The 26,173-nt window shown below is 42.0% G+C and overlaps 1 protein-coding gene across 14 annotated transcripts in view; it reads right to left on the bottom strand.

Annotated features, from left to right (window-relative positions):
* The window catches only part of rasal2 (RAS protein activator like 2), a 415,750-nt gene that overhangs the window by 5,579 nt on the left and 383,998 nt on the right, over window positions 1–26,173 (bottom strand). For 12 of the 14 annotated variants that reach the window (XM_043699997.1, XM_043699987.1, XM_043699988.1 and 9 more), the window contains 7 exons: window positions 24,827–25,063; window positions 24,141–24,342; window positions 20,752–20,954; window positions 17,524–18,400; window positions 16,594–16,725; window positions 9,310–9,512; window positions 7,946–8,033 (listed from right to left, as the gene is read on the bottom strand). In XM_043699997.1, the coding sequence (XP_043555932.1) occupies window positions 7,946–8,033; window positions 9,310–9,512; window positions 16,594–16,725; window positions 17,524–18,400; window positions 20,752–20,954; window positions 24,141–24,342; window positions 24,827–25,063 (1,942 nt within the window). The remainder of the gene's footprint in view (window positions 1–7,945; window positions 8,034–9,309; window positions 9,513–16,593; window positions 16,726–17,523; window positions 18,401–20,751; window positions 20,955–24,140; window positions 24,343–24,826; window positions 25,064–26,173) is intronic. The other 2 variants (XM_043699983.1, XM_043699986.1) reach the window with 1 other exon arrangement.

Genomic DNA, 26,173 nt, shown 5'->3' with positions numbered 1-26,173 from the left:
AGTAGCAGAAAGATTTGACAAGGAGTTCCAGATCTCAGGGTCACAGCAGTTGAAGGCACAGCTGCCAGTGATGAAGTAATTAAAATTGGAGATTTAAAAGAGACAGAATTGGAAGAGCACAGCAATCCCATAAAGGTAATAAAGGGCAAGGCCATGGAGGGAGAAGATAATAAAGGACCTGAGGTTCAAAATCAAGACATGAACACAACTGACATCCACTGCACTGAAGTGACAGGTGATTTGAGACTTGGTTCAAGTTATGATAAGTTCATTCAAAACTATGCTGTGCAAATGTTATGAAGAGTGGAAGACTGCCTACTTCCACCTCCATAACAATGCTAAACTCTGCCCAGTCTGGGCTAAACTGCTGCTAAAACTGTCATCTATTCTGTAATTATCTCGAGACTTAAATATTCCAAAGCTCTCCATGTTGGCCTCTCATCTTCCATGTTTTTAAACTTAAACTTGTCCAAAATTCTGTTGCCAATATGCTGACATGCTCCAAGTCCTATACATGTATCATTCTATTGCCTGCTGACCATTGGTTCCTAGTTGGGCATCATCTTAATGTTCAAATTCAAATCCTTATTTACAAATCCCCTAAAGGCCTAGTATCTCAAACTCTGGAATCACCGACAACCTGCTCAGATTTCTGGAATCCTCCAATTCTCACCTCTTACGCACACTCGATTTTACCCACTCTACATTGGCAGCTTTTTTCCCTCCAGTCGGTGCAGCCCTAGGTTCTGTAATTCCCTCCTTAAACCTCCCTCTTCTTGAAACAGTCTTTAAAGATTTGCACGTACTCTCACATTTCCTTAAATGGTTTTGGCCATATTTTGTTTGATAACTTTCCTGTGCTGTAGCTTGGGACATTTTAACACATTCAACTAACTATCTAAATGCAGTTTAGGTTTGGTTCATGATTATATGCTTCCTCTTTAAGACTGTTTTTTTCATTCCTGCAAGAAATTGGGAGATAGTTACCCATCAAAATCAAATTCCCCTCTTCCTCAAAAGTATCTTCCCAAAGTCGAATGGCTTACTGAAATGACCATTCTATTCAACAGACTATACATTCTTGGCAAACATGATAACTAGGCAAGGCTGATTATGATATCTACTGATACGTGCTTAAAATTCTTTCATGAAGGGACTTGACCTAAATACTATTCTAAGATGATTATATGGCCCTGTATCAATACATCTTGAATCTTTAAACAAACAGCAATTTGTTGAGGAAAAGATACGGTGTACAACCACAATATATTGTACCTGCAAGAAGCACTTGAGCTCAGATTGTTGTATAATCTGGAGAACTTTCAGAGAGTGGTCACATGGCTCAAAGTTTGGTTAGCATAAGACTATGATATCTTTGAACTGAGTCAGATAGAAACTTGAGACTTGACTAAGAGGCAATGCCCCGTTGCTTCCTTTTTCTCTCTTTTCAAATCTTCTCAGAATTGTGTGCAATCTGAAACCAATCAAAAGCCACCTGTACCAATACGGGACAGTTCCTGGAGAGTATTTTCTTGAATCCACCCAATCATTTGAAGCAGATTAAATTTAACCAACTACAACTGTTCCAGGAAGACACCCAGTGCCAGCAGCTTGAGTACAGAATAAGAAACTGTTTTGGACAATTTGACAAAATTTTATAATGAGTATTTTGAAGATAACAACCATTATTTGGTCGAAGTACTTCAAAATTACGCGTAGATCTTTGTAATTTTCTTTGTTTTTCATCATGTATGCATTAGCATTTTAGGTGAGTTTATATATGCATATATATATTTGCGTGGTCCAACCTGTTGGCCAATAATATTTGGATTTTTGCATGTGTAGGTTTGTTTTGGTAATAAACAAATTATTTGTTGTTGACAAAAGAAACCTGTGTCACATGTTCTTTACAGTGAATCTAGTTAAACCTGAGATGTATATAATTGACCATATCACCAATCTGGTTAAATTAAATTTGTTGTGACCATTGGAGGAATGGCTAGAAAAGCAAATATTGCATGCTCCAACTTCAGTCATAATGCATAGCAACTGAGCATCGCTACCTAGGCCAGAATTTATTGTTCATCACTAATTGCCCTGGAGGAGGTGGTTGATGAGCTACCTTCTTGAACTGCTGCCATCCTATTGGGAGCAATCAGTTCTGTTGCCAAACTATTAATTCTCAGAAGGTAGCCTTTTTATTTATTAATCATTAGTTTTTGAAAGTAATTGTTTAAATGTGCAATAGTTTCTCTCTACTCTCAACAACTGCATAAAAAGTTTGTTGAAAATCTTGCACAGGCCACCTTTAAATCAATATTTATAAAAGCTTTGCTTTTTATCTGATCATCCAACCAAATGCGATAAAGGGTGTTGAAATCTTCACAAACAAAACAGCAATCGAGAGTGTGGTGCTGGAAAAGCACAGCAGGTCAGGCAGCATCTGAGCAGCAGGAGAATTGACATTTCGGGCATAAGACCTTGATCAGGAAAGAGGCTTGTGGGACAAATGGGGCTGTGAGATAAGTGGTGGGGGGGTGGAAGAGAGAGAGGGCTGGGGGGCAAGGTAACTGATAATGCAATAGGTAGATTAAGATGGGGGAGAAGGTGATAAGTCAGACAGGAGGATGGAGCAGATAGATGGGAAAGACGATGGACAGGTCAAAAGGGCAGTGCTGAGTTGGAGGCTTGGGACTAGGATAAGGTAGGGGGAGGGGAAATGAGGAAACTGGTGAAATCTACATTAATCCTATGTAGTTGCAGGATTCAAAGGCGGAAGGTAAGGCCTTCTTCCTCGAGGCATTGGGAGGTAAGAGTTTGGTGATGGAGGAGGCCCAGGACCTGCATGTCCTTGATGGGGTGGGAGTTGAAGCGTTCAGCCACAGGGCAAGTTGGCATCCTGTCTCCCTGATGTAGAGGAGACTACATCGAGTGCAATGGATACAATAGATGACATTTGTGGAGGTACATGTAAATTTCTGTCAGATGTGGAAGGATCCTTTGAGGCCTTGGATGGAAGTGAGGGGGGAAGGTACGGATGCAGGTTTTGAACTTCCTGTGGTGGCAGGGGAAGGTGATGAGAGTGAGGCGAGGGCTGGTGGGCGGTGTGGATCTGGCAAGGGAGTCGCTGAGGGACAGGTATCTCCGAAACGCAGAAAAGGGGTGGGAAGGCAAATATATCCCTAGTGGTGGGGTCTGTTTGTAGGTGGCAGAGGATGATGCGATGGATATCACCTCCGCGATCGCCGGAAAGACGGCCGCCTCTGCAGGATCCACCTCCGCCAGCACCAACACAATACCTACTCTGCATGTCACTTCCACCTCCAGAGACGTCACTCACCAGAACACGGATGACTCCATTGTCGAAGTCACATCCGCCACCAGTGACGCCACTTACCAGAACCCAGCTATTGACGTCGCTGATGTCACGCGTTACATCACGTCTGTCCCCCAATGGTACCACTGTAGGCCCCACTTCCGCCCCCATGGTGAGTGTCACTTCCAGATGTAGGTTTGCTTGCTGAGCTGGAAGATTCATGTTCAGACGTTTCGTCTCCACACTAGGTAACATCTTCAGTTAGCATCTGAGCAAAGCACTGCTGATGATTCCTGCTTTCTATTTATATGTTTGGGTTTCTTTGGGTTGGTGATGTCATTTCCTGTAGTGATGTTATTTCCTGTTCTGTTTCTCAGGGGGTGGTAAATCAGGTCCAAGTTAATGTGTTTGTTGTAGAGTTCCGGTTGGAATGCTATGTTTCGCAGAATTCTCGTGCATGTTTCTGTTTGGCTTGTCCTAGGATGGATGTGTTGTCCCAGACGAAGTGGTGTCCTTCCTCATTTGTATGGAAGGATGCTAGTGAGAGAGGGTCATGTCGTTTTGTGGCTAGTTGATGTTCATGTATCCTGGTGGCTAGTTTTCTGCCTGTTTGTCCAATGTAGTGTTTATTCCAGTCCTTGCACGGTATTTTGTAAATGACATGAGTTTTGTTTGTTGTCTGTTTAAGGTCTTTCAAGTTCATTAACAGCTGTTTTACTGTCTTGGTGGGTTTGTGGGCTACCATGATGCCAAGGGGTCTGAGTCATCTCACAGTCATTTCCAAGATGTCTTTGACGTAGGGGAGAGTGGCTAGGGTTTCTGGATGTGTTTTGTCTGCTTGTTTGGGTTTGTTGCGGAGAAATCTGCAGACTGTGTTCACTGGGTAACCGTTCTTTTTGAAATCAGTTCCTCTGTGCTGCAGTGTGTGGTGGCTCGCTGGAATAATGTTCTGATGCAGCTTCATTTGTGGGTGTTGGGATGATTGCTTCTGTAGTTCAATATTTGGTCTGTATGGGTTGTTTTCCTGTCGATGCTGGTTTGAAGTTGAACTGGCTGTTCGCTCTACTGTGACATCTAGGAATGGCAGTTTGTTGTTGCTTTCCTCCTCTTCAGTGAATTTTATGCCAGTAAGGGTATGATTGATGATCTTGAAGGTTTCCTCTAATTTGTTTCGTTTTGTGATGACAAAGGTGTCACCCATATAGTGGACCCAAAGTTTGGGTTGGATGGTTGGCAGAGCTATTTGTTCGAGTCTCTACATTACTATCTTTGCTAAGAACCCTTGAAATCGGACATTCCATGTGTGTTCCATAGGTTTTGTTGTTGAAGATGAAGGTGAAGTGGGCGGTAAGGCATAGGTCCACTAACTTGATGATACGGTCCTTGCTGATGAAGTTGGTGGTATTTGGTGTATGTGTCAAACCAACGGAACACCCATGGGATCTCCAATATCAGGTTCCTTAGCAGAGACTTGAACAAAACTAATGTCATTTACAAAATACCGTGCAAGAACTGTAACAAACACTTACATTGGACAAACAGGCAGAAAACTAGCCACCAGGATACATGAACATCAACTAGCCACAAAACGACATGACCGTCTCTCACTAATATCCTTACATAGAGAGGAGAAAGGACACCACTTCGACTAGGACAACACATCCATCCTAGGACAAGCCAAACAGAGACACACACGAGAATTCGTAGAAGCATGGAATTCCAACTGGAACTCTATCAATAAACACATTGACTTGGACCCAATTTACCACCCCCTGAGGAACAGAACAGGAAATGACATCACCATAGAAAATGACATCACCAACCCAAAGAAACCCAAATGTATAAACAGAAAGCAGGAATCATCAGCAATGCTTTGTCCGGAGGCTCACTGAAGATTTACCTAGTATGACGACGAAACATCTGAACACTAATCTACCAGCTCAGTGTGCAAACCTACATCCAGAACCTCAACCTGAGCTACAATTCTTCTCAAAACTTGGTGGTGTTACTCCATTGGTGAAGTCATTCCAGACCCCGTAACCACATCCACTCAAGTGGCTGTCTCCACCCCCACACCGAGCTCCACCTCACCCCAGATCCTAGCTCCCACCCCTGCCATGTTTTTACTATTATCCCGGACCTCCCCCTCACTGAAGATGAACGTTCAGTCCTCAAAGGCTTCACCCTCGTCTCTCTATGCTCCCGGATTAATAAGATCAACACGTGTTGCAATAATGAACATTTCTTCTGCCGCCTCTGCCTCTGAGTGCATGTTTTCATTCAAGACTCCCACCCACTCACCAAGGACCCCTTCTCTCACCTCCAATGTACCCATCCACCTGGACATACTTCCCGACCTATTATCGCCCTTGACCTCTTCATTTCTAACTGCCGCCGTGACACAGACTACCTCAACCTATTCATCCCCCTCACCCACTCCAACCTCCCACCCTTGTAATACGCAGCGCTCCATTTCCTCTGCTCCAATCCCAACATCACCATCAAATCAGCAGACAAGGGGGGCGCTATGGTAGTTTGACACACCGACCTCTACAACCGGAAGCCAGGCACCACCTTACAGACACTTCCTCCTACTGCTCCCTCAACCACGACCTCAACTTCCATTACCAAACCATCATCTCCCAGACCATCCACAATCTCATCACCACAGGGGGTCTTCCATTCACAGCCTCCAACCTCATCGTCCGCGAATCCCTCATTGCCCGATTCTACCTCTACCGAAGATTCACAAACCTGACTACCCTAGTCGACCCATTCTCTCAGCCTGCTCCTGTCCCACTGAACTCATCTCTTGATACTATCCTGCCCCCTTTAATCCAGGAACTCCGCACCTACGTTCGGGACATCACCCACACCCTTCACCTCCTCCAAGACTTTCGTTTCCTCAGCCCCCTAGGCCTTATTTCCAGTCCCTGTACACATATATCCACCACAACAAAGGCGTCCAAGCCCTCCGTTTCTTCCTCTCATGCCATTCCAACCAGTACCCTTCCATGGACACCCTCATATGCCTGGCTGAACTGGTCCTTACTCTTAACAACTTCTCCTTCAATTCCTCCCACTTCCACCAAACCAAAGAGGTAGCCATAGGCAACCTGCACAGGTCGCAGCTATGACTGTGTCTTTGTTGGCTACATGGAACATCTTCCGCGGTTACATCGGCACCATCCCCCACCTTTTCCTCTGCTACATCGATGACTGTATCAGTGCTAACTTGTGCTCCCATAAGGAGGTTGAACAGTTCACCAACTTCACTAACACCTTTCACCCTGACCTCAAATTCACCTGGACCATCTCGGACACTTCCCTCTCCTTCCTGGACCTCTCCATCAACCACCTAACCGCGGACATCTACTACAAACCCACAGACTCACACAGCTATCTGGAGTACACTTTCTCCCACTCTACCTCCTGTAAAAAAGCAATCCCTTAATCCCAATTCCTCCACCTCTGCCGCATCTGTTCCCAGGATGACTAATTCCTCCATAGAAAATCGTAGATGGCCTTCTTCTTCAAAGACCACAATTTTCTCTCCCATGTGGTCAACGATACCCTCCAGTGCATTTCCTCCACTTCCCACACCTCTGCCATGAACCCCCACCCCTCCCAACTCAACAAAGACAGAAACCCACCCCAGTCCTTACCTTCTACCCCACCAACCTCCGTATACATAGCACCATCCTCCGCCATCTCTGCCACCAACAAACAGACCCCACCACTGGAGGTATATTTCCCTTCCCACTCCTATCAGCATTTTGGAGAGTCCATTCCGTCCATGACTCCCTTGTCAGATCCACGCCCCACCAGCCCTCACCCTACTCCCGGCACCTTCCCGTGCCACCACAGAAAGTGCTAAACCTGGGCCAAAGCCTCCCCCCTCACCTCCATCCGAGGCCTCAAAGGATCCTTCCACATCTGAGAGAAATTTATGTGTACCTCTACAAATGTCATCTATTGTATCCGTTGCACCCGATATGATCTCCTCTACATCAGGGAGACAGGATGCCAACTTGTGGATCGTTTCAAATCACATCTTTGGGACACCCGCACCAACCAACTCCACCACCCCGTGGCTGAAAACTTTAACTCCCCCCTCCCACCCCGCCAAGGACATGTAGGTCCTGGGCCTCCTCCATCGCCATAACCTAACCACCCGACGCCTGGAGGAAGAACACCTCATCTTCTGCCTTGGGACCCTGCATTCACACAGGATTAATGTGGATTTCACCAGTTTTCTTCTTTTCCCTCCCCCACTTATCAGTCCCAAGTCTCCAACTCGGCACCATCCTCTTGACCTGTCCATCATCTTTCCTGTCTATCCACTGCACCCACCTCTCTGACCAATCACCTTCACCCCCACCTCTACCTATCACATTCTCAGCTACCTTCATTCTAGCCCCACCCCCCTCCCATTTATCTCTCAGCACCCCCGGCCCACAAGTCTCATTCCTGATGAAGGCCTTATGCCTGAACCGTCGATTCTCCTGCTCCTCGGATGCTGCCTGACCTGCTGTGCTTTTCCAGCACCACACTCTCGACTCTGATCTTAAGCATCTTCAGTCCTCACTTTCTCCTAAACAAATCAGCAAGCCAAGCACTGACACTCACCTGGGCCTCAATAATCTTCTGTTTTGCATCAATCACTGCCTGCATTTCTGAGTGGTCTTTCTTCAGCTCTTCTTCCACTGCCATCAATCTGTAAATAATAAAAAAAGGTGTAAAGTGTGATGACCAAATCCTAGCAGCAAGCTGCACTACAAAGGAAGTACTACCATTTACACCAGGATATATATCACTAGTGGTGACAACGGTATCCCTTTCAATTCTAAGATGCTCCAAAAACGTCAGCCAGAAGCTGAACACTGTTCCATCAGATTCCAATAAAGCTGATTTAAACTCACTAATGGAGGTGTGTCCAGGTGAATTGTTTGTTCCAATTCTTCTTCCCCTGTGCAGTTAAGTCTCTTGTCCTCCACAGACAGCACAGCTTATCCCTAGAGTTTGATATATAAGATCAACTGAACCTATCTCTGCAGAGGTAGCCCCTGGGTGAAAGGCACAGGAATAATGTAAGAGAGAACCTTTCTTCACACAGTTAGTGGTAATGACCTTGAACTCTTTGCCAATGATGATGGAGATGATTGAATATTTCAGAAGGAAATTGGACGAGCACTTAAAGAAAATTAACTTACGTAGGATATATTGGGACTGACTGGACTGCTCCACAGAGGGTTAGCATAGAGTCATTGCAACATATCAAATCAATGAGCTGTCCCAGTAAATTACCAGTTCAGAGTAAGTGAGGATAAGGGTTGTATCTCTTGAAAGGGTGGCTATCCAGTCAGAAATACAGACATAAGCTGATCAGTAATAACTAGTTTCTGAGGAATTGAGTTCAGTTTATCACAGATTCTATCATTGCAGCTCTGCTTGTATTTGAACAGGGCAGCACAGTGGCTCAGTGTTAGCACTGCTGCCTCACAGCACCAGGGACACAGATTCAATTCCACCCTTGGGTGACTGTCTGTGTGGAGTTTGCATGTTTGCCCACTGTCTGCATGGGTTTCCACCAGGTTCCCTCGCACAATCCAAAGATATGCAAGTTAGGTGGATTGGCCATGCTAAATTACTCATAGTGCTCAGGGACGTATAGGATAGATGTGTTAGCCATGGGAAATACTGGGTTACAGGGATAAGGTATTGGGATGAGTTTGGGTGGGATGGTCTTCAGAGCATCAGTGTTGATTTGTTGGGCCGAATGGCCTGTTTCTATACTGTTGGGATATTATTCATTCAATGAACTGGACAACAGTGTTGTGTGCCTCAAGTCACTATACAAGACTGAATTTTGGCTTGATATGTAGATATACTAGATTTATTGCACAGGACCTAGCAAATTGTTTTTTTGAAATCTGAATTTTTACTGAATTGGATGAGGACTTGCTTCTCTGACAATTTACAGTATTGCTTACCTGCTGATGATCGTTTTCATCTGGCTATCCTTCTCCTCCTGCTGCCTCCTAAGCCTCTCCTCACTATCTTCCAGCCTGGACTTGTATTCAAGCAGGAGCTTCTGCATCTGCTGCTCCTGGGCAAGCAGGCGGCGCTCATATTCCTCCAGTCTACGACTTGACACCTTCAATCGATCCTTTAACTTTGCAATCTCTTGCTCATACTGTCAGGGAAACCAGTGAGAATCATGTCAACACAAGGCACCAAAGATGCAGCTTTTTATACCATTTCTCAAAGGAACAATTCAAATACCAGTTTGGAATGACATCAATCTAGGGGTAATATAATTATTTCACATATAAGCAAGGAGCAGGAGTAAGTCATTCAGCCTCTCAAGCCTGCTCGACCATTTTGTAAGATAATGCTGATCTAATTGTAACTACACAGCCACATTCTTGTCTACTTCTGATAACCTTTCAATTCCTTGCTGATCAAGAATCTATCCACCACTGCCTTAAAAATATCCAAAGAACTTGCCCCCACTACCTTTTGGGGAAGACCGTTCCAAAGACTCTCCAACACGCAGACATTTTTTTGCCTCATCTCCATTTTAAATTAGCAATCCCTTATTTTTAACCAGTAACCCCTAGTTCTAGATTCTCCCGTAACAGGAAACATCCCTTCCACATCTACCCTGTGAAATCCCCCTAGATCTTAGATGTTTCAGTCAAGTCACTCCTTACACTTCTAAGCTCCAGCAGTTACAAACCTACCTTAACCAACCTTTCCTCATAAGATAATCCATCTTTTCATGTATTACTTTCACAAACTTCTGAGCTGTTTCCAGTGCATTTACATCCTTCCTTAATTAAGATGACTAATACTTTACACTGGACTCCAGATGTGCTCTTACCAATACCTGTTATAACTTTGCACATCCTTCCTACTATTATATTCAATTCCCTCACAGTAAATGATACATTCAATTAGTTTTCCTAATTACTTCCTGTACCTGTAAATGAAACTTCTGTGATTCATGCATGAGGACACTGAGATCTTTCTGTATCAGAGCTCTGCAATCTCTCATCATTTAAATAAGGTAGTATGCTTCTTTTCTATTCTCCCTGTTTCACATTTTTCCACTTCTCCATTTGCCAGATTTTTACACTTTTTGCAGTTTCCTCATGCCATTTTCACAACTTACTTTCTATCTTTCACCATCATCAAATTTGGTAATTATACCCCCTTGTCCCTTTACCCCAGGACAAATTGCCAACATTGCTTGTTTATATCTTGCTAACAAAAAGATCAATTTATTCCTCCTTTCTGTTTCCCTTGATAGCCAACTAATCTTCTCTCCATATCAATGTACTACCCCCTACACCATGAGCTTTGTACTTTCCATGGCACCTCTGATGTGGGCACTTAAATTTTCAGAAGGCATTTGATTAAATACATCCACCAGCTCCCCTTATATCCACAGCACATTACTTTCTCAAAGAACTCCAATATACAGGAATAGTAAAACACTATTTCACTTTCTCAAAAGCTTGTTAACTCTGCCTGATGACCTTTCATTTAGCCAAGTCCCCAACTACAATATTTTGAATACAGGCAGCTGCAGATTTATGAACATCCAATTTACAAATGCTCACACTTATGGACACAATTAAATTAGTGATTGTAATTTTTCCCAGTTCCACCATTCCTGCCATTTCCTAATTGTGGGATATTACTTCTATCCTCTGTAGTGAACACTGATGTAAAATACTTGTTCAAATCATTTATCATCTCTTCATTTGCCAATATTAATTCTCCAGACTCACTTTCCATAAGACCAACGCTCATGTTGTTAACTTTCCCATTAAATATTTATAGAAACTCTTCCTATCTGTGTATTTCTGGCTAGTTTTCTTTTACTCTATTTTTTCTCTTTTTGTTAAAATCATTTTCTGTTTTTAAAAAAAATCTTCTGAACTTGCTTTGTACAATTACATACTTTTTCTGTAAGAACTACATTTTTAACTGTTTTAGTCAGTCATAAGTGTTGAATCTGTTCCTTGGAATGTTTTCTTATTCAGGGTGTAGGTTTGCTCGCTGAGCTGTAGGTTTGATATCCAGATGTTTCATTACCTGGCTAGGTAACATCATCAGTGGCGACCTCTAAGTGAAGTGAAGCAAAGCTGTTGTCTCCTGCTTTCTATTTATATGTTTGTCCTGGATGGGGTTCCTGGGGTTTGTGGTGATGTCATTTCCTGAGGGGTTGATAGATGATATCTAGATCTGTGTGTTTGTTTATGGCGTTGTGGTTGGAGTGCCAGGCCTCTACGAATTCTCTGGCATGTCTTTGCTTAGCCTGTCCCAGGATAGATGTGTTGTCCCAGTTGAAATGGTGGTTTTTTTCATCCGTTTGTAGTGCTACGAGGGAGAGAGGGTCGTGTCTTTTTGTGGCTAGCTGGTGTTCGTGTATCCTGGTGGCTAACTTTCTTCCTGTTTGTCCTACATAGTGTTTGTGGCAGTCCTTGCACGGAATTGTGTGGATGACGTTGGTTTTGTCTATGGGTTGTACTGGGTCTTTTAAGTTTGTTAGTTTTTGTTTGAGAGTGTTGGTGGGTTTGTGTGCTAGTAGGATTCCGAGGGGTCTTAGTAGTCTGGCTGTCATTTCTGCAACTTCTTTGATATATGGTAAGGTGGTTAGGGTTTCTGGCTGTGTTTGGTCTGCTTGTTGTGGTTTTTTCTTGAGGAATCTGAGGACTGTATTTTTTGAGTATCCGTTCAGCGGACCCAGATTTTTGGTTTGATGGTTGGTCGGGCTGTTTGTTCTAGTCTTTGCATTACTGCTTCTGCTATGAATCCTGATAGCGGAGATCACATGGGTGTGCTATTGGTTTGTTTGTAGATTATGTTGTTGAAGGTGAAGTGGGTGGTGAGGCACAGGTTCACTAGCTTCATGATGTTTTCGTTGGTAATGTGATTGATGGTGATTGGGGTGTGTGTGATGGTCTCTTCTAAAAGTGTGGTAAGTGTTTCCTTTGCTAGGTCGATATTGATGGAGATGAACAGTGCTGTTACGTCGAATGCGATCATTGTTTCGTCTTCCTCTATTTTGGTGTTTTTGATGATTTTTAGGAATTCCTGGATGGAGTGGATGGAGTGTATTAGGTATTTCAGTCTTGCGTGTAGTTCTTCGGCCAGTCTGTAAGTTGGTGTTCCGGGTAATGAGATTATAGGTCTGAGGGGGGCTCCTGGTTTATGGATTTTTGATAGTCCGTAGAATCGTAGGGTGTTGGTCCAGTCTGGTTGCATTTTCTGGAATTCCGTCTTGTTTAATTGTCCGGACTTGTGTAACTTTCTTAGGAGAGATGTAATTTTGTTTCCTAGTTGTGGGGTCGGGTCTAGCGCCACCTGTCGGTAGGTGTTGGTGTCTGCGAGTAGTGCATTGGCTTTCTCTATGTAGTCCCTTCTGTTCAGGATGACTGAGCCGACCTTTGTCTGCAGGTAATATAACGATGTTTTTGTCTTTTTTGAGGTTTTCTAGGGCTTTCTTTTCTTGTGTGTTCAGTTTGTTTCCTTCCCTCTTTCGGCTCAGAGTAGGTCTGTCTGATTGTTTGTTGTGTTTCTTCCGTGAGTTTGTTGTCCTTCAAGGTGGTTTCTAATGCCGCTAGAATATATTCGTTGGAATATATCTATCCTGTGTATTCTGAAACACCTTCTTAAATGTCTGCCACTGCATTTGTATTGAACTATCTTTTAATTGGAAAACTGTTTACTTTAGCCAATTCTATTTAACACTCCCGTAATTGCCCTATTTAAATATTTAAATTTAAAACCTTAGATTAGATTAGATTCCCTACAATGCGGAAACAGGCCCTTCAACCCAACAAGTCCACACAGACCCTCTGAAGAGTAACCAACCCAGACCCATTCCCCCACTCTGTACTAATGCACCTATCACTATGGACAATTTAGCATGGCCAATTCACCTGACCTGCATATCTTTGAATTGTGGGAGGAAACTGGAATACTCGGAGGAAAACCATGGGGAGAATGTGCAAACTCTACACAGTCACCCAAGGCTGGAATTGAACCCGGGTCCCTGGCGCTGTGACGCAGCAGTGCTAATCACTGAGCCACCGTGCCGCTCCCTTTAAAGAGTAACCCACCCAGATCCATTTCCCTCTGACTAATGCTCCTAATACTATGGGCAATTTAGCATGGCCAATTCACCTGACCTGCACATCTTTGGACTGTGGGAGGAAACCCACGCAGACACGGGGAGAACGTGCAAACTCCACAGACACAGTCGCCGGAGGCTGAAATCGAACCTGGGACCCTGGTGTTGTGAGGCAGCAGTACTAACCATTACTGATGAAAAGCAGTGGACCCAGCACCAATCCTTGCGCACACCGCTGGTCACAGGTTTCCAGTCTGGAAAACAACTCTCAACCACCAGCCTCTGTCTTCTACCTTCAAGCCAGTTCTGTATCCAAATGGCCCGTTCTCCCTGAATTCCACGTAATTAACCATGCTAACCAGTCTACCATGAGGAATCTTGTCGAGCACCTTACTGAAGTCAATACAGATCATGTCCACTGCCCTGTCCTCATCAATCCTCTTTGTTACTTCTGCAAAAAACTTAATCAAGTTCATGAGACATGATTTCCCACATACAAAGCCATGCTGACTATCCCTAATCAGTCCTTGGCTTTTTAAATATATGTAAATCCTATCCCTGAGGATTCCATCCAACAACTTGCCCCAGCACCTGATGAGGTCCCAGAGATTTATCCACCTTTATGCGTTTTAAGACATCCAGCGCCACCTCCTCTGTAGTACGGACATTTTTAAAGATATCCCCATATATTTCTATCTTCCATAACTTCTCCACAGTAAACACTGATGCAAAATACTTGTTTAGTATCTCTTTGGATAACTCTGGGATATATTCCATTTGGTTCAGGTGATCTATCTACCTTCAGACCTTTCAGCTTCCCCAGCACCTTCTCCATAGTGATGGGCACTACACTGACCTCTGCCCCCTTAACTCTCTTGCAGTGCTGGTGCTCTGTTTAGGGTAGTTGTGAACCCTGGTAATAATCAAAACATCTTTGCTGCAGCAGAACGTAATGAAATACTATGCTATTATGCTTGAACTAACTGCCTGACAAGGTAGACTGCTGGCTTTCAAAAGCTTTTTCTAAGCCACCTCTATCTGATTTGAATGCTGCAAATTAACAACATACCCATCGGCATTGTCAAAATTGGAATCAATGGTGTTAAAGAAAATCTTCCAAATTCAAGTTAAACTGACAAAATCAAAATCAACGAGGAGAAAGTGAGGACTGCGAGTCAAAATCAAAACCCTGGACAAATTCAGACTTAAATTAAGGTCCTACAATTATTCTCATTATGTATTCTTACTAGAATAAAAAAGCCCTATCATCCTGTGGTATTTATCTTGCAAACATTCTCTGCATAGCAAGACTGCACCACTGCACTGCAGAGCCAATGTTTAATTGTCTGGTTCACTGCTTTTCTTACTGGCTATGGTAACCATTTAACACTGCAGTTCTGATTGTGGCTATAACACAACAGTATTTGTCTCGTACAGAACATAAAACTTCTTCCAATATTGTCATCAGAATTTTACCAACCAATTGGGACATGAACTTTTAATATCACCATTTCCCCCACGAGGGACTTTAAGGCTTTAATAATTGGTCATAGAGTCATAGAGATGTACAGCACAGAAACAGACTCTTCGGTCCAACCTGTCTATGCTGACCAGATAGCCCAGCCCAATCTAGTCCCACCTGCCAGCATCTGGCACATATTGCTCCAAACTCTTCCAGATGCCTTTTAAATGTTGCAATTGTGCCAGCCTCCACCACTTCCTCTGGCAGCCAATTCCATACATGTACCACCCTCTGTGTGAAAAAGTTGCCCCTTAGGTCTCTTTTATATCATTCCCCTCTCACCCTAAACCTATGCCCCCCAGTTCTAGACTCCCCCACCCCAGGGAAAAGACTTTGTCTATTTACCCTATCCATGCCCCTCATGATTTTATAAACCTCTATAAGGTCACCCCTCAGCCTCTGATGCTCCAAGGAAAACAGCCCCAGCCTATTCAGCCCCTCCCTATACCTCAAATCCTCCAACCCTGGCAATATCCTTGTAAATCTTTTCTGAACCCTTTCAAGTTTCACAACATCCTTCCGATAGGAAGGAGACCAGAATTGCACGCAATATTCCAAAAGTGGCCTAACTAATGTCCTGTACAGCTACAATATGACCTCCCAACTCCTGTTCTCAATGCTCTGACCAATAAAGGAAAGCTGACTAAACACCTTCTTCACTATCCTATCTACCTGCGACTCCACTTTCAAGGAGCTATGAACCTGCACTCCAAGGTCTCTTTGTTCAGCGATACTCCCTAGGACCTTACCTATAAGCGTATAAGTCCTGCTAAGATTTGCTTTCCAAAAATACAGCACCTCACATTTATCTAAATTAAACTCCATCTGCCACTCTTCAGTCCATTGGCCCACCTGATCAAGATCCCCCTGTACTTCTTCGCTGTCCACTACACCTCCAATTTTGGTGTCATCTGCAAACTTATTAACTATACCGCTTATGCTCACATCCAAATCATTTATATAAATGACAAAAAGTAGTGGACCCAGCAGCGATCCTTGTGGCACTCCACTGGTCACAGGCCTCCAATGTGAAAAACAATCTTCCACCACCACCTTCTGTCTTCTACCTTTGAGCTAGTTCTGTATCAAAATGGCTAGTTCTAACTCTATACCATGAGATCTAACCTTGCTAACCAGTCTCCCATGGGGAACCTTGTTGAACACCATACTGATGTCCATATAGATCACATCTATCGTTGCCCTCATCAATCCTCTTTGTTAAAAAGTGTGTAACATGTTCATACTGTGTCTACTTTTACCACTATGAAAAATGTACAATAATATAAATCCAGAGTTTCTGCTTCTAACTGGAGCTGCCTCTGTTGACAGAGTTTTGATCTGTTCAGTACAATGTGAATTACTGGTGCTCACAGATCTCTCACAGGCAGCAGATGCAATCCAAAGTAATAATTAAAATCATGCATATTTTAGAAAAACACAGCCACTTTATTACTAAACTTCAGATCCCCGAGCTAGAATGAACATAGTTTTAAATTTTCTCCATTAAACAGTTTACTTCTCACTCCCAGTTGCACAATGTTCACTTTAGCTAAAGTAGTATCCTTGGTACAAGACTCAAATAGGAGAGAAATAAGCCATTTTACTTACCCTCTCTGCATGTTTATTCTCCTCACGGATTTGTTCTGTTTCATCATCTTCCAAATATTGTCCATTATTCAGAACCCAAGCAGCTGTTCTCTCAACTGGCGACATAGTAGCAGTCTCCACTGGTGACTGGACCTTCAATGATTAGAATCAGACAACTAACATAAGTGTTCAGTCACCACCACGATCAACAGAAACAAGTACTGGATTGAGCATACTTTCTCTCTCAGTGCTACTCTTTACACAGGGACTGTACACTGGTATATTCACTTTATTTGCATTCAAAAATTAATAGCAACTGTATGCAAAATTCCACAAATCTGTGATGGCCAGCGTACAGGTTCTAAAGGTCTGTGCAACTTCAGCACACTTTTTTAAAAAACTGAAACAATATCAATGTGAAGATTCCTAATGGGAGATTGATGTTCATATACCTCCAGCATATGGAAAATTGCTAAAAAACAAAGCAAGTCCACATTAAAATTATGAGAGCTATGCTATATCTATGCTGTTTTATACAGTGAATGATATGTTTAATAACACTTGTGAGATGGGGCAATTTTGTGACCATTCAGTTAAGAATCCAGGTGCATACATTAGAAGGAATAATCTCTCTTTTACATCAACATAGTATAAGTGTGGGTTAAGTGCAAATGAAATTCCTTCCACTGTATCACAATACACCTCACAGTAGCAAGGGGCCTTTTCCACTTCCATGTCTGGATTAAATGTTCATATTTAGCGTCATGTTAGAAGTCTGGATGTACGCCATTACGAACAAAACGGAAACTGGACCAGACTGACCAAAAGAGGACCCTGTAACCAATGAAGAACTCTGAAACTGCACTCCACATGAGAATATGGAATATACAGTCATCTAATAATGTGTTGCTTGATTGCAGCACTACATGATGCCTGGAAAGGATTCCTTACCTGTTGCGACTGCTGTTGTCTATGTATTGCTCGTACTTTTGGCACAGGACTTTCTCCTTTGGATGAGGTTGATGGTTGCCGAGACCTGTTTTCAGTTTGTGGTGGCTCAGGTGATGTAGATGGTAGCCCTGACATGCTACCTGCACTTCTCTGTGATCCACTAAGTGGTAATGAATGAGGTGCTTTCACTCGGCTATTGGGAGCTGACAGCTCTGTCCTGCGGAGCTGCGAATGCCCGATGCTATTCTGTCGAGGTAATGCCACTGGAAGATTGCTCCTGTCTGGCATGGTGTTTCGCTTGGAGTAATCGTCACTGTATGCACTGCGTTTAGCAAAGTCCTCAATGCTGCTATTACTGGGTCCACTGAGTTTGCTGATTAGCTCCTCACTATTGGTGTGGCTCTGGGAGCTTGTCGAGCTTAGGTTCTCTGAACTGGAGTCCATGCCAGCTTTACTGCTTCCAACTGGTGGATTGTTCAGCTGATAAACAGGATTTTGGAAAGACAGAGGTTGCAGGCTGCTCTGCTGACTCAGAGCTGGATGTAGAGGCCGGCGGATCTGAGGAGCACTGTGTGCCCCACTCTGTACCTCTCGCAGTTGCTTGATGTTTGTAGTATGGGTACTCAAGGCTTGGTTGCCAGTTTGCCGTCCAGACACATTGGAAAGAACTGGAACACTACTTGTCCCTTGAGCCACTGCAGTGTTCTGCAGATCTACAAGTGACACACTCCTACCATTATGTTGGATGGATTCTTCTTCATCCCTGTCAGAGTAAGTCATGCTTTGTGTTGAGGTCGGTTGGCCTGGAAAGTGCTGCTTGGTGTGGAGAAATGCTTCAACGTTCTCTTGAGTTGGAGATTGCAGTTTCTGCACATCACTGAAAATAAAAGCAATTATATTTTTGTACAGCATGCTGATTAAAAAACAATATTCCCACTCTCAATTTTTATTTACAGTTAAATTCACTACCCAACTATTACTCTCTCAGACCAGACAGTGTTAATCATTTCTTGGTCAAGAATCCAAACAGTTGTCCTGTTTCATAACCTTTGCTACTTTCACAGCCGAACAAGTAGGAAAGCTGCCATTATTCTCGTCTCTGCCATTCAGGTCACTGGAAGCCGAGAAGAGACGCATAGTGATGCTCTGACTGTTTGAGCTTTTCCAGGCTAGTGTTGCCCAAAAGAAATTACTTACAGTGTGGAAACAGGCCCTTTGGCCCAACAAGTCCACACCGACCCGCCGAAGCGCGAGCACCCGGAGGAAACCCACGCAGACACGGGGAGAACGTGCAAACTCCACACAGTCAGTCGCCTGAGGCGGGAATTGAACCCGGGTCTCTGGCGCTGTGAGGCAGCAGTGCTAACCATTGCGCCACCGTGCCGCCCACCAAATTACTGACAAGCTATATAAATAGGATGACTGCAACAGCATTTTGTGCCATTAATTTTAGCGGAAATGTCCCACAAAAATTTCTGATTTTCTTGCAATGTATTGTGAATCAATTAGCCGATATTTGATAGTGCCAATGACTGTGAAACTGTCAGCATTTTTCTTCATTATGTCTCTGAAATGGACAGCAAATTCTGGAGTCCACACATGCGTAGGCATGGAAATTCACAAGCTATTGTGAGTGATTCTATACTTCTCTACAGTTAAAATCATACACAGACTTCAAACAAATAGAAACCACTTGGCTAATGTGAACTTGCCCCTTTACATCTTTACTCTCATTGTAAAGTCCTTGAGAATCTTAACTTGTTGAATAAAGTGTGAATTTTTAGTGAACTACTAGATTCATAATTAAATAGAATATCGTCATTAGATACCAAATTGCCCAGCAATAATGAAATATTTTTTAGAAGTTTCTTTGTGATGATGCAGCTATCAATCCCATGAGCAGCCCCGATCATTTGCTTTCTGTAAGATTTCATCAAAAGCGAAGGCTACTCATTGCCTTTTCCTCCCTAGTTTGCCATCTGAGAAAATACTTCCATGTGACTGACTGACTGTCTTGCTTGTTTATTCACCTAGATCTGAAGGCAAATTCTAACTGACATGGGAAAAGGAGAAACCATGCTAAAGACAACAATATGCAGGTCACTTTCCCAATGCCCACAAATTCTGGGATATAAATTCTTCGTGAAAGAGACGCTAGAAATATGTCTGCCTCTAAATTGTAACAGGCTTTCAGACAGTAATGAATTATATTAGAGGGAGAGAAGAAAGAGAACACCAAAAGCAATTTGGCATTAGTTCCGTTATTAATTCTGTAATTACATTGAGATTTCTTCTTTTTCCAAAAGCCATTAGAGAGCATTTTCTTTCCTTTATAACAATGTTTTCTGTTGTCAAGATAAGGTTGTTGTCCAAGTAAATAGTTTATCATTTACATATTTTTTGAGTATATTTTTCCATACCTGTTGTAATTACTATGTTGATGGGATCCAGTGCTGGCCAAGCGCTTGTTATCCTTTCTCCAAATTTCTGATCAAAGTCTATAAATCTGAAACACTAACCCAGTGTTTATCGCTCCATTGTTGCCACCCAACCTGTGGGTCTGCAGAATTTTCTATTTTTATCTCATTCTTAAACAACTCACTTTCTACTGGGTTAATTGGAACAGCAGTGACGAATGCATGAGAGCAACCTGACTGCTTCTCTTAGCTACAATTGGTCTAATCTAGGAGTGAAATCCAAGATGGCAAGGTAATGGTCTGGAAATGTACAGCATTGACATGCATCTTCCTTAAGAATGAGTGCTAAACCATACAATGTTTGAATCAGTAATAAACAATGCCAGAGTAGGAACCCTGAGATCATCAACATCACCTCCTCATTCTAAGTATAGATATTGAAATGCCAAGTGGAGTCCATGTACTGTATTGTCCAAAATATTCACCCCTTGTAGCCAACTGGAGATCCAGATATGGCTGATTTGTAAGTTTTGAGACCACTTACAAGCTTTGAGATGAGTTGCATGATTCGAAAACTATATGCTTGTGTATTCTTTCTGACCTTAACACGTATTTGGTGAATACATGAGGCGGCAAATGAAAAAGTGAGAGTGCATTGGATCATTTTGAGTGATTTCTTCCTTGCATACTGAATGGTAGCGAATGTTCAAGCAAATATACCTATGGAAAGTACATTTGTGTGTCCCATATTCTCTGCAAGACAGTAAAGATATCAAAGTTGAAATTATGACAGCAAATGACCCATTCCTACCTGTCACTGGGGTCTTCAAATATCCGCTGCAGTCCAGATGACACACTGCCACTCACATTTGGGGATGAGCTGATGTGGTCCCCAAATCGGCGGACCTGCTGCTGAATTGGTGTGGGGCTAGTTAGTGATTTGGTGATATCGCTGAGAATGCGTGGGAGTGGACCAAGCTTCGCTACTGTTGCCTGTAGAAATGAATTTTCACCCTGGTTGGACAATGCCATGGAAACATCCATATTTTATTGGGTGGAGGATGGCGATTGATGTGAGCGAGCCAGAATGCAGCAGTGCAGAACAACACAACCATGATGACCGTGATGAAGAAGGGAACAAATATGGAACAGGGGTAGGTTGGGAATAAATGGAGTTTGAGGGTGGGGGGGAGACAGAAACGGGATACAAAACAAATTAGAAACCAAACTAATGTTACTCAATGTGGTTTTAAACTGTTCCACAACATTCAGATACAAAACCATGCAAAATAAACATCTTAATGGTTTCTCAAAACAAAGCAACTAAATTGAAGAGAAAGGTAGCATTGCTCAAGAAGGGGTAGATGGTTGGGAAAGATTCACTGGAAAAGGACTAGGTGCTGAAAATGACAGTAAAGCCAACCTCTTCATGCATGCAGAATCATTTTACTATCACTTCAATGTTCACTTTCTGTTACATTAATAACATATAACAAAATAGTAGGAGACTCTATTTAGTCTTATTACAGTCAACAGTAATAAGTTATTTGTTTGGAGATCTGACCACAAATGATACTTTTAGTGAAACACCATCAACCCATGAATTTTATTACAGTAAAGTTCTGCACTTTCAGTGAGAAGACACTGAGAGAATACAAAATGTATTTCAACTAAGTATTGGAAGCAAACAAAAGAATCAGAATCATCTTCTCTCCTCACAAACCCATGTGATACAATGATTCATTCAGCTTTGGATGGTCTCTTGGACATCGTGGAGTAATCAATTATTCACTCTTATGTCCAAGGAGCCAAAGGGCAGTGACATTCCCCAATCCTCCAAGTAGAAATTAGCCCAGAGCACAAAGTAGGGATGAACAAATATCACTCCTAGCCACTATACAATCAAGTACATATGCTGCATTTACTCATTTAAAACATCATGAAAGCAAGAACTGAATTTTAAATGCAAGAATAAATTACAACTACTTTGCTGTGTCACAGGAAAACGAAAACAAGGTTTAAGCCCTCAACCTTCCTGCTCTTCAAAAGCAAATTATGGAAATTGACTGTTTGAGGTGAAAAAACTGTGCACTTGTCTCAAACCAATCACACTCAACAAATTGCAAATCTTACTCGGTGCCATGCAAGATATTTGCAAGTTGGGCAAAAGAATGTTCTGCTTGGCATTGGAGGGGAGAAAGGTTCTAGATTCTGCACTACACTGATAACCATGACAGGACTTACCCAATTTAGAAACATTGACAAGAATTGATTCAATGGACTTCTTTGGATTACATTCTCAACATCACACTGAAGTGTACTACAGCCTCTATACTGATTGCTAATAATGGATACTTTTAGGTCTCTGGAAGTGCACCACTGAGGGATTAGTAGAAAGAAATGTTTATTTGTTGGTGTCTCAGACCTACTATTTTGCAGGTTCTGAGAGTGTAAGTCCCCTGATATCAGCAGAATCATGGAGATTAAAATACAAATACAGGTAAAATACCATGCATGTTTATAATTTAAACAAACAATGTTGGAGAAAGGCTTGGCTGCATCTACAGAGAGAGAAACTGAGTTAACATTTCAAGTCCAATATGATACTTCTTCAGAACTTCCAGTTCACAATAGTATTCAAAACAAAATAAAACACGGAGCCACATACTGGATCAGATGATCTAAAAGCTTGACCAAAAAGGTACAATTTACTGAGTATCATAAAGGAAGAAAGCAAGATTGAGAGTTGAGAACATGTAGAGAAAATATTCCAAGTATAGCACCGAGGCAACTGAAGGTTAGGCAACCAGTGGTGGATCAACTAAGATCAGGATGCTCAAAAGGCCAGAAACAAGAAGATATCTCAAAAGGTTGAGAGATGACAGGGATTACAAAGATACAGAGGGGTGAAGCTATGAAGGAATTCAAAAAAAGAGAATGAGGATTTTAAACAATAAGTCAGCAAGCACGGGTGACGGGCAAACATGTTTGATGCAGTTAAGTTGCAGGCAGCAGAATTTTGAACCATCTCAAGATTTAAGCGGATCAAATTTTAAAGGTTAGCCAGGAGTATGATGGAATATTCAAATTTAGAGCTACCAGGTACAAAGGGGAGTTTAAACACCGAATGAAGCAAGATAGGGCAAAATTATGGAAGCAAAAAAATGGGCAACAGTCTAAGTGATGGCATGAACATGTAGTTGGAAGCTCATCCCAAAAGGCAAGTATAACACCAAGGTAGCAAACAATTTAGTCCTAGGGAGCTAATCGGAGGAAAGATCGAGTTGTTGTCAGGAAATGGAATTTGGAGCAGGAGTCAAAATCAATAGCTTCAGTCTTCTCTAATTTAAATGGAGAAAGTTTAGCTAGCATTGGATCTAGCTAAGTAAACCAAATAATTTAAACAACAGGATTTGGAAGAGGTGTGGTGAGATAGAATTGGACGTTGTCTGCATACACGTGAAACCAAACGTTCAATGGGATTTAAAATCTTTATTTATGATAAAGTACAAACCTTTCAAAGTTTGCTAATTCTCTAAAGATATAAAAAAACTCCAATTTTTGTTTCTCTATGGGGAAACAACCAGGTCTGTGCCTTTTCATATTTATTCAGCTCAGTTCAGGTCCTCAGCATTCTAAGGTACTCTGTTGGATACCATACACAGGGCTTCACCATCTGACAAGGTTATTTCATTCTCACCATAGCCTTAGTGGGACTGACAACTGCAAGTGCATAATCTTTGACTTCCTTCAAGCCTTCCTCAGCCCATATCTCAATGATATTCACCCAGTCATTCTTTTCTTCCTTCTTCTTCTTCTGTTTTTACTCAATTTCTCCTTCAACTGTTGCCAGGACAAGACAGTCAGGTTTTTATTTCAAGGTCCGTCCTTTGCTGTTATAGTCTCTCCAATGTTATTTTTGATTTCTAAACTTCTATTCTTCAGCTAATCTACTCATCTGTTTCTCTGTCAATCAGTTGGTAATATCAATGCACAGAATTTTCCTGACATCCTGAAGTAATACAGTTTAATCTCAATACAATTTCAGTGAATTCAACAATGTTCTAAAATTTCTTTAAAAATACAAGGTTTTAAAAAAATCCATTTATAAAAATAAGAATGTCAGATTTTAATAAATGATATTCTCTTACCCAATTAACGTCTTAACAAAAAGTTCAAAATTCAAACACTAAAAGATACCTTGTCAAGCTGTGACACCACCTCCCAGAGTAGTGAATGCAAAACAGAGAGCTCACGTCCAAGGTCAATATATCCTTCAAACCCTGGTGTGTTAGAAATGGTGTCTGGGTTTGAAATTTCGACCAGAAAACGTTTCATCCCACTCCACTCATGTTCCAGAAAATCATTCATGAACGCCATGTATTCCTCTTTATTCCCAAATCTACAGATACCAATGGGAGAAATCAAAGTACAAAATGCAGTCTGAGAGACATGACAGATGGGTTTCAAGTATTTGTTGCTGATGTGGCCTGCAGGATAAAGTGACAACCTCTGAAGCTGAAGCGAGACAAACATTTGTCCATAACAATCTTTCCTTTGATCTGCATGAATTACACCCTAATGTTGAAATTAAGTATCCAATGTGTACTCCCAATCAGAACATCATACCTGATGAAATCACCCTTTAGTTTATATATTTCAGTTTATCATTACAATAATCTCTTCAATATCCATTTTAAGCAGTCTGATGCCCCCAATATAATTACTCACTTTCTAAAATCAACTTAGACTCTAGAAGTTAAGACAATAAACTTGATACATTGCAGCTGTCATTTAAGTCAATGACTACTCAGAGTACAGAAGCAAAAACAGACAAAAATAAACACACAGAATGACATGTTGTAATTAGTAAAGAAATCACATACTTTGTGAAATTGGCAAGATTCTGGATGACTTTGGCAATGAGGGTAAGTGTGCGAGATGTTCGATCATCTGGGTACTCCTGCATCAGGCCAAAGAGACTGGGTGACATAATGGCAGGGCAAAGGAAACGCAGGAAAAGTGAGGCACTGATTAGGCGCTCGCTGATGTCATGTTTTCCACGGTTTAAACATTGCTGTTTCCACGAGGCAAATACTTCTTTTAGCTCACGCGGAAATACACTAGAAAGCAAGCAAAAAAGTAAAAAACGTGAGAGACCAGCCAGATCTTGGCCCATGCAGGCTTTGATTCATAAATTCCCATTAGATCAGATTGGTGAATAAATGGAATTCATCTCATCATAACTTATTAACATGGTTTTAGTTTCTTCATTGTTTGAGAGCACTGAGCTATCTTCTTTCTTCAGCTATTCATGACTTTTTTGTTTGTACTTCAGATTTGCAGTGTTTCACAGGACCATAGAATTCCTACAGTGTGGAAGTAGACCACTTGGCCCAACAAGTCCACACCGACTCCCCGAAGAGTAATTCACCCAGCCCCATTCCCCTACCCTATTTCTCTACAGTTACCTCTGGCTACTGCACCTAACCTACACATGCCTAAAAATTATGGGTGATTTAGAATGGCCAATTCACCTAACCTGCACATCTTTAGATTGTGGGAGGAAACCGGAGTTTATATTTTCTTTTTCTGTATGTAATTTGACCTGAGTTTATCTTCTAGTAACATATTAAGAAACCAATGGCTCCCTCTTCCAAAAATTACTGATGTCCGTAGAACTCTTGCTTTACAAGGAGAAAAATGGTAGTTAATCTTGGAAGGTGGTCTAAATTCAACACTACTAAATTACAGCCAAACCAAAGTGCTTCAAAATAATAAAAGATATTTCACGGAGATGATCACCTGATGTGGCGGAAGTGTCTTATCAGTAATGACTAAACAGGTTGGGAATCTACTCACTGGAGTTTATAAGAATGAAACGTGATCTCATTGAAACATACAGGATTCTTAAGGAACTGAGTAAATGCTGAATGTTTCTCCTCATTGGAAAGTCTAAGACCAGAAGGCATAGTCTTAGAATATAAGGGCGCCAATTTAAGACTGAGAAAAGGAGGAATTTCTTCTCTCAGTGGTGAGTGCCTTTGAACTTCTTGCCACATGGAGCTGTGGGGACACAGTTCTTGTGGCATATTTAAGGTGGAGAAAGATAGATACTTGATCAGTAGGGAAATTAAGACATTGTGAGGAAAAGGCAGGAAAGTTGACAAGAAGAATGTCGGATCAGCCATAATGATTTTGAACAGTAGGGCAGGCTTGAGGGACTGAACAGC

This window comes from Chiloscyllium plagiosum, chromosome 11, assembly GCF_004010195.1.
Source record: "Chiloscyllium plagiosum isolate BGI_BamShark_2017 chromosome 11, ASM401019v2, whole genome shotgun sequence".
In the NCBI taxonomy this organism is placed as follows: domain Eukaryota; kingdom Metazoa; phylum Chordata; class Chondrichthyes; order Orectolobiformes; family Hemiscylliidae; genus Chiloscyllium; species Chiloscyllium plagiosum.
The sequence above is the reverse complement of the archived record's forward strand: the minus strand, read 5'-3'. Positions and strand labels throughout refer to the sequence as shown.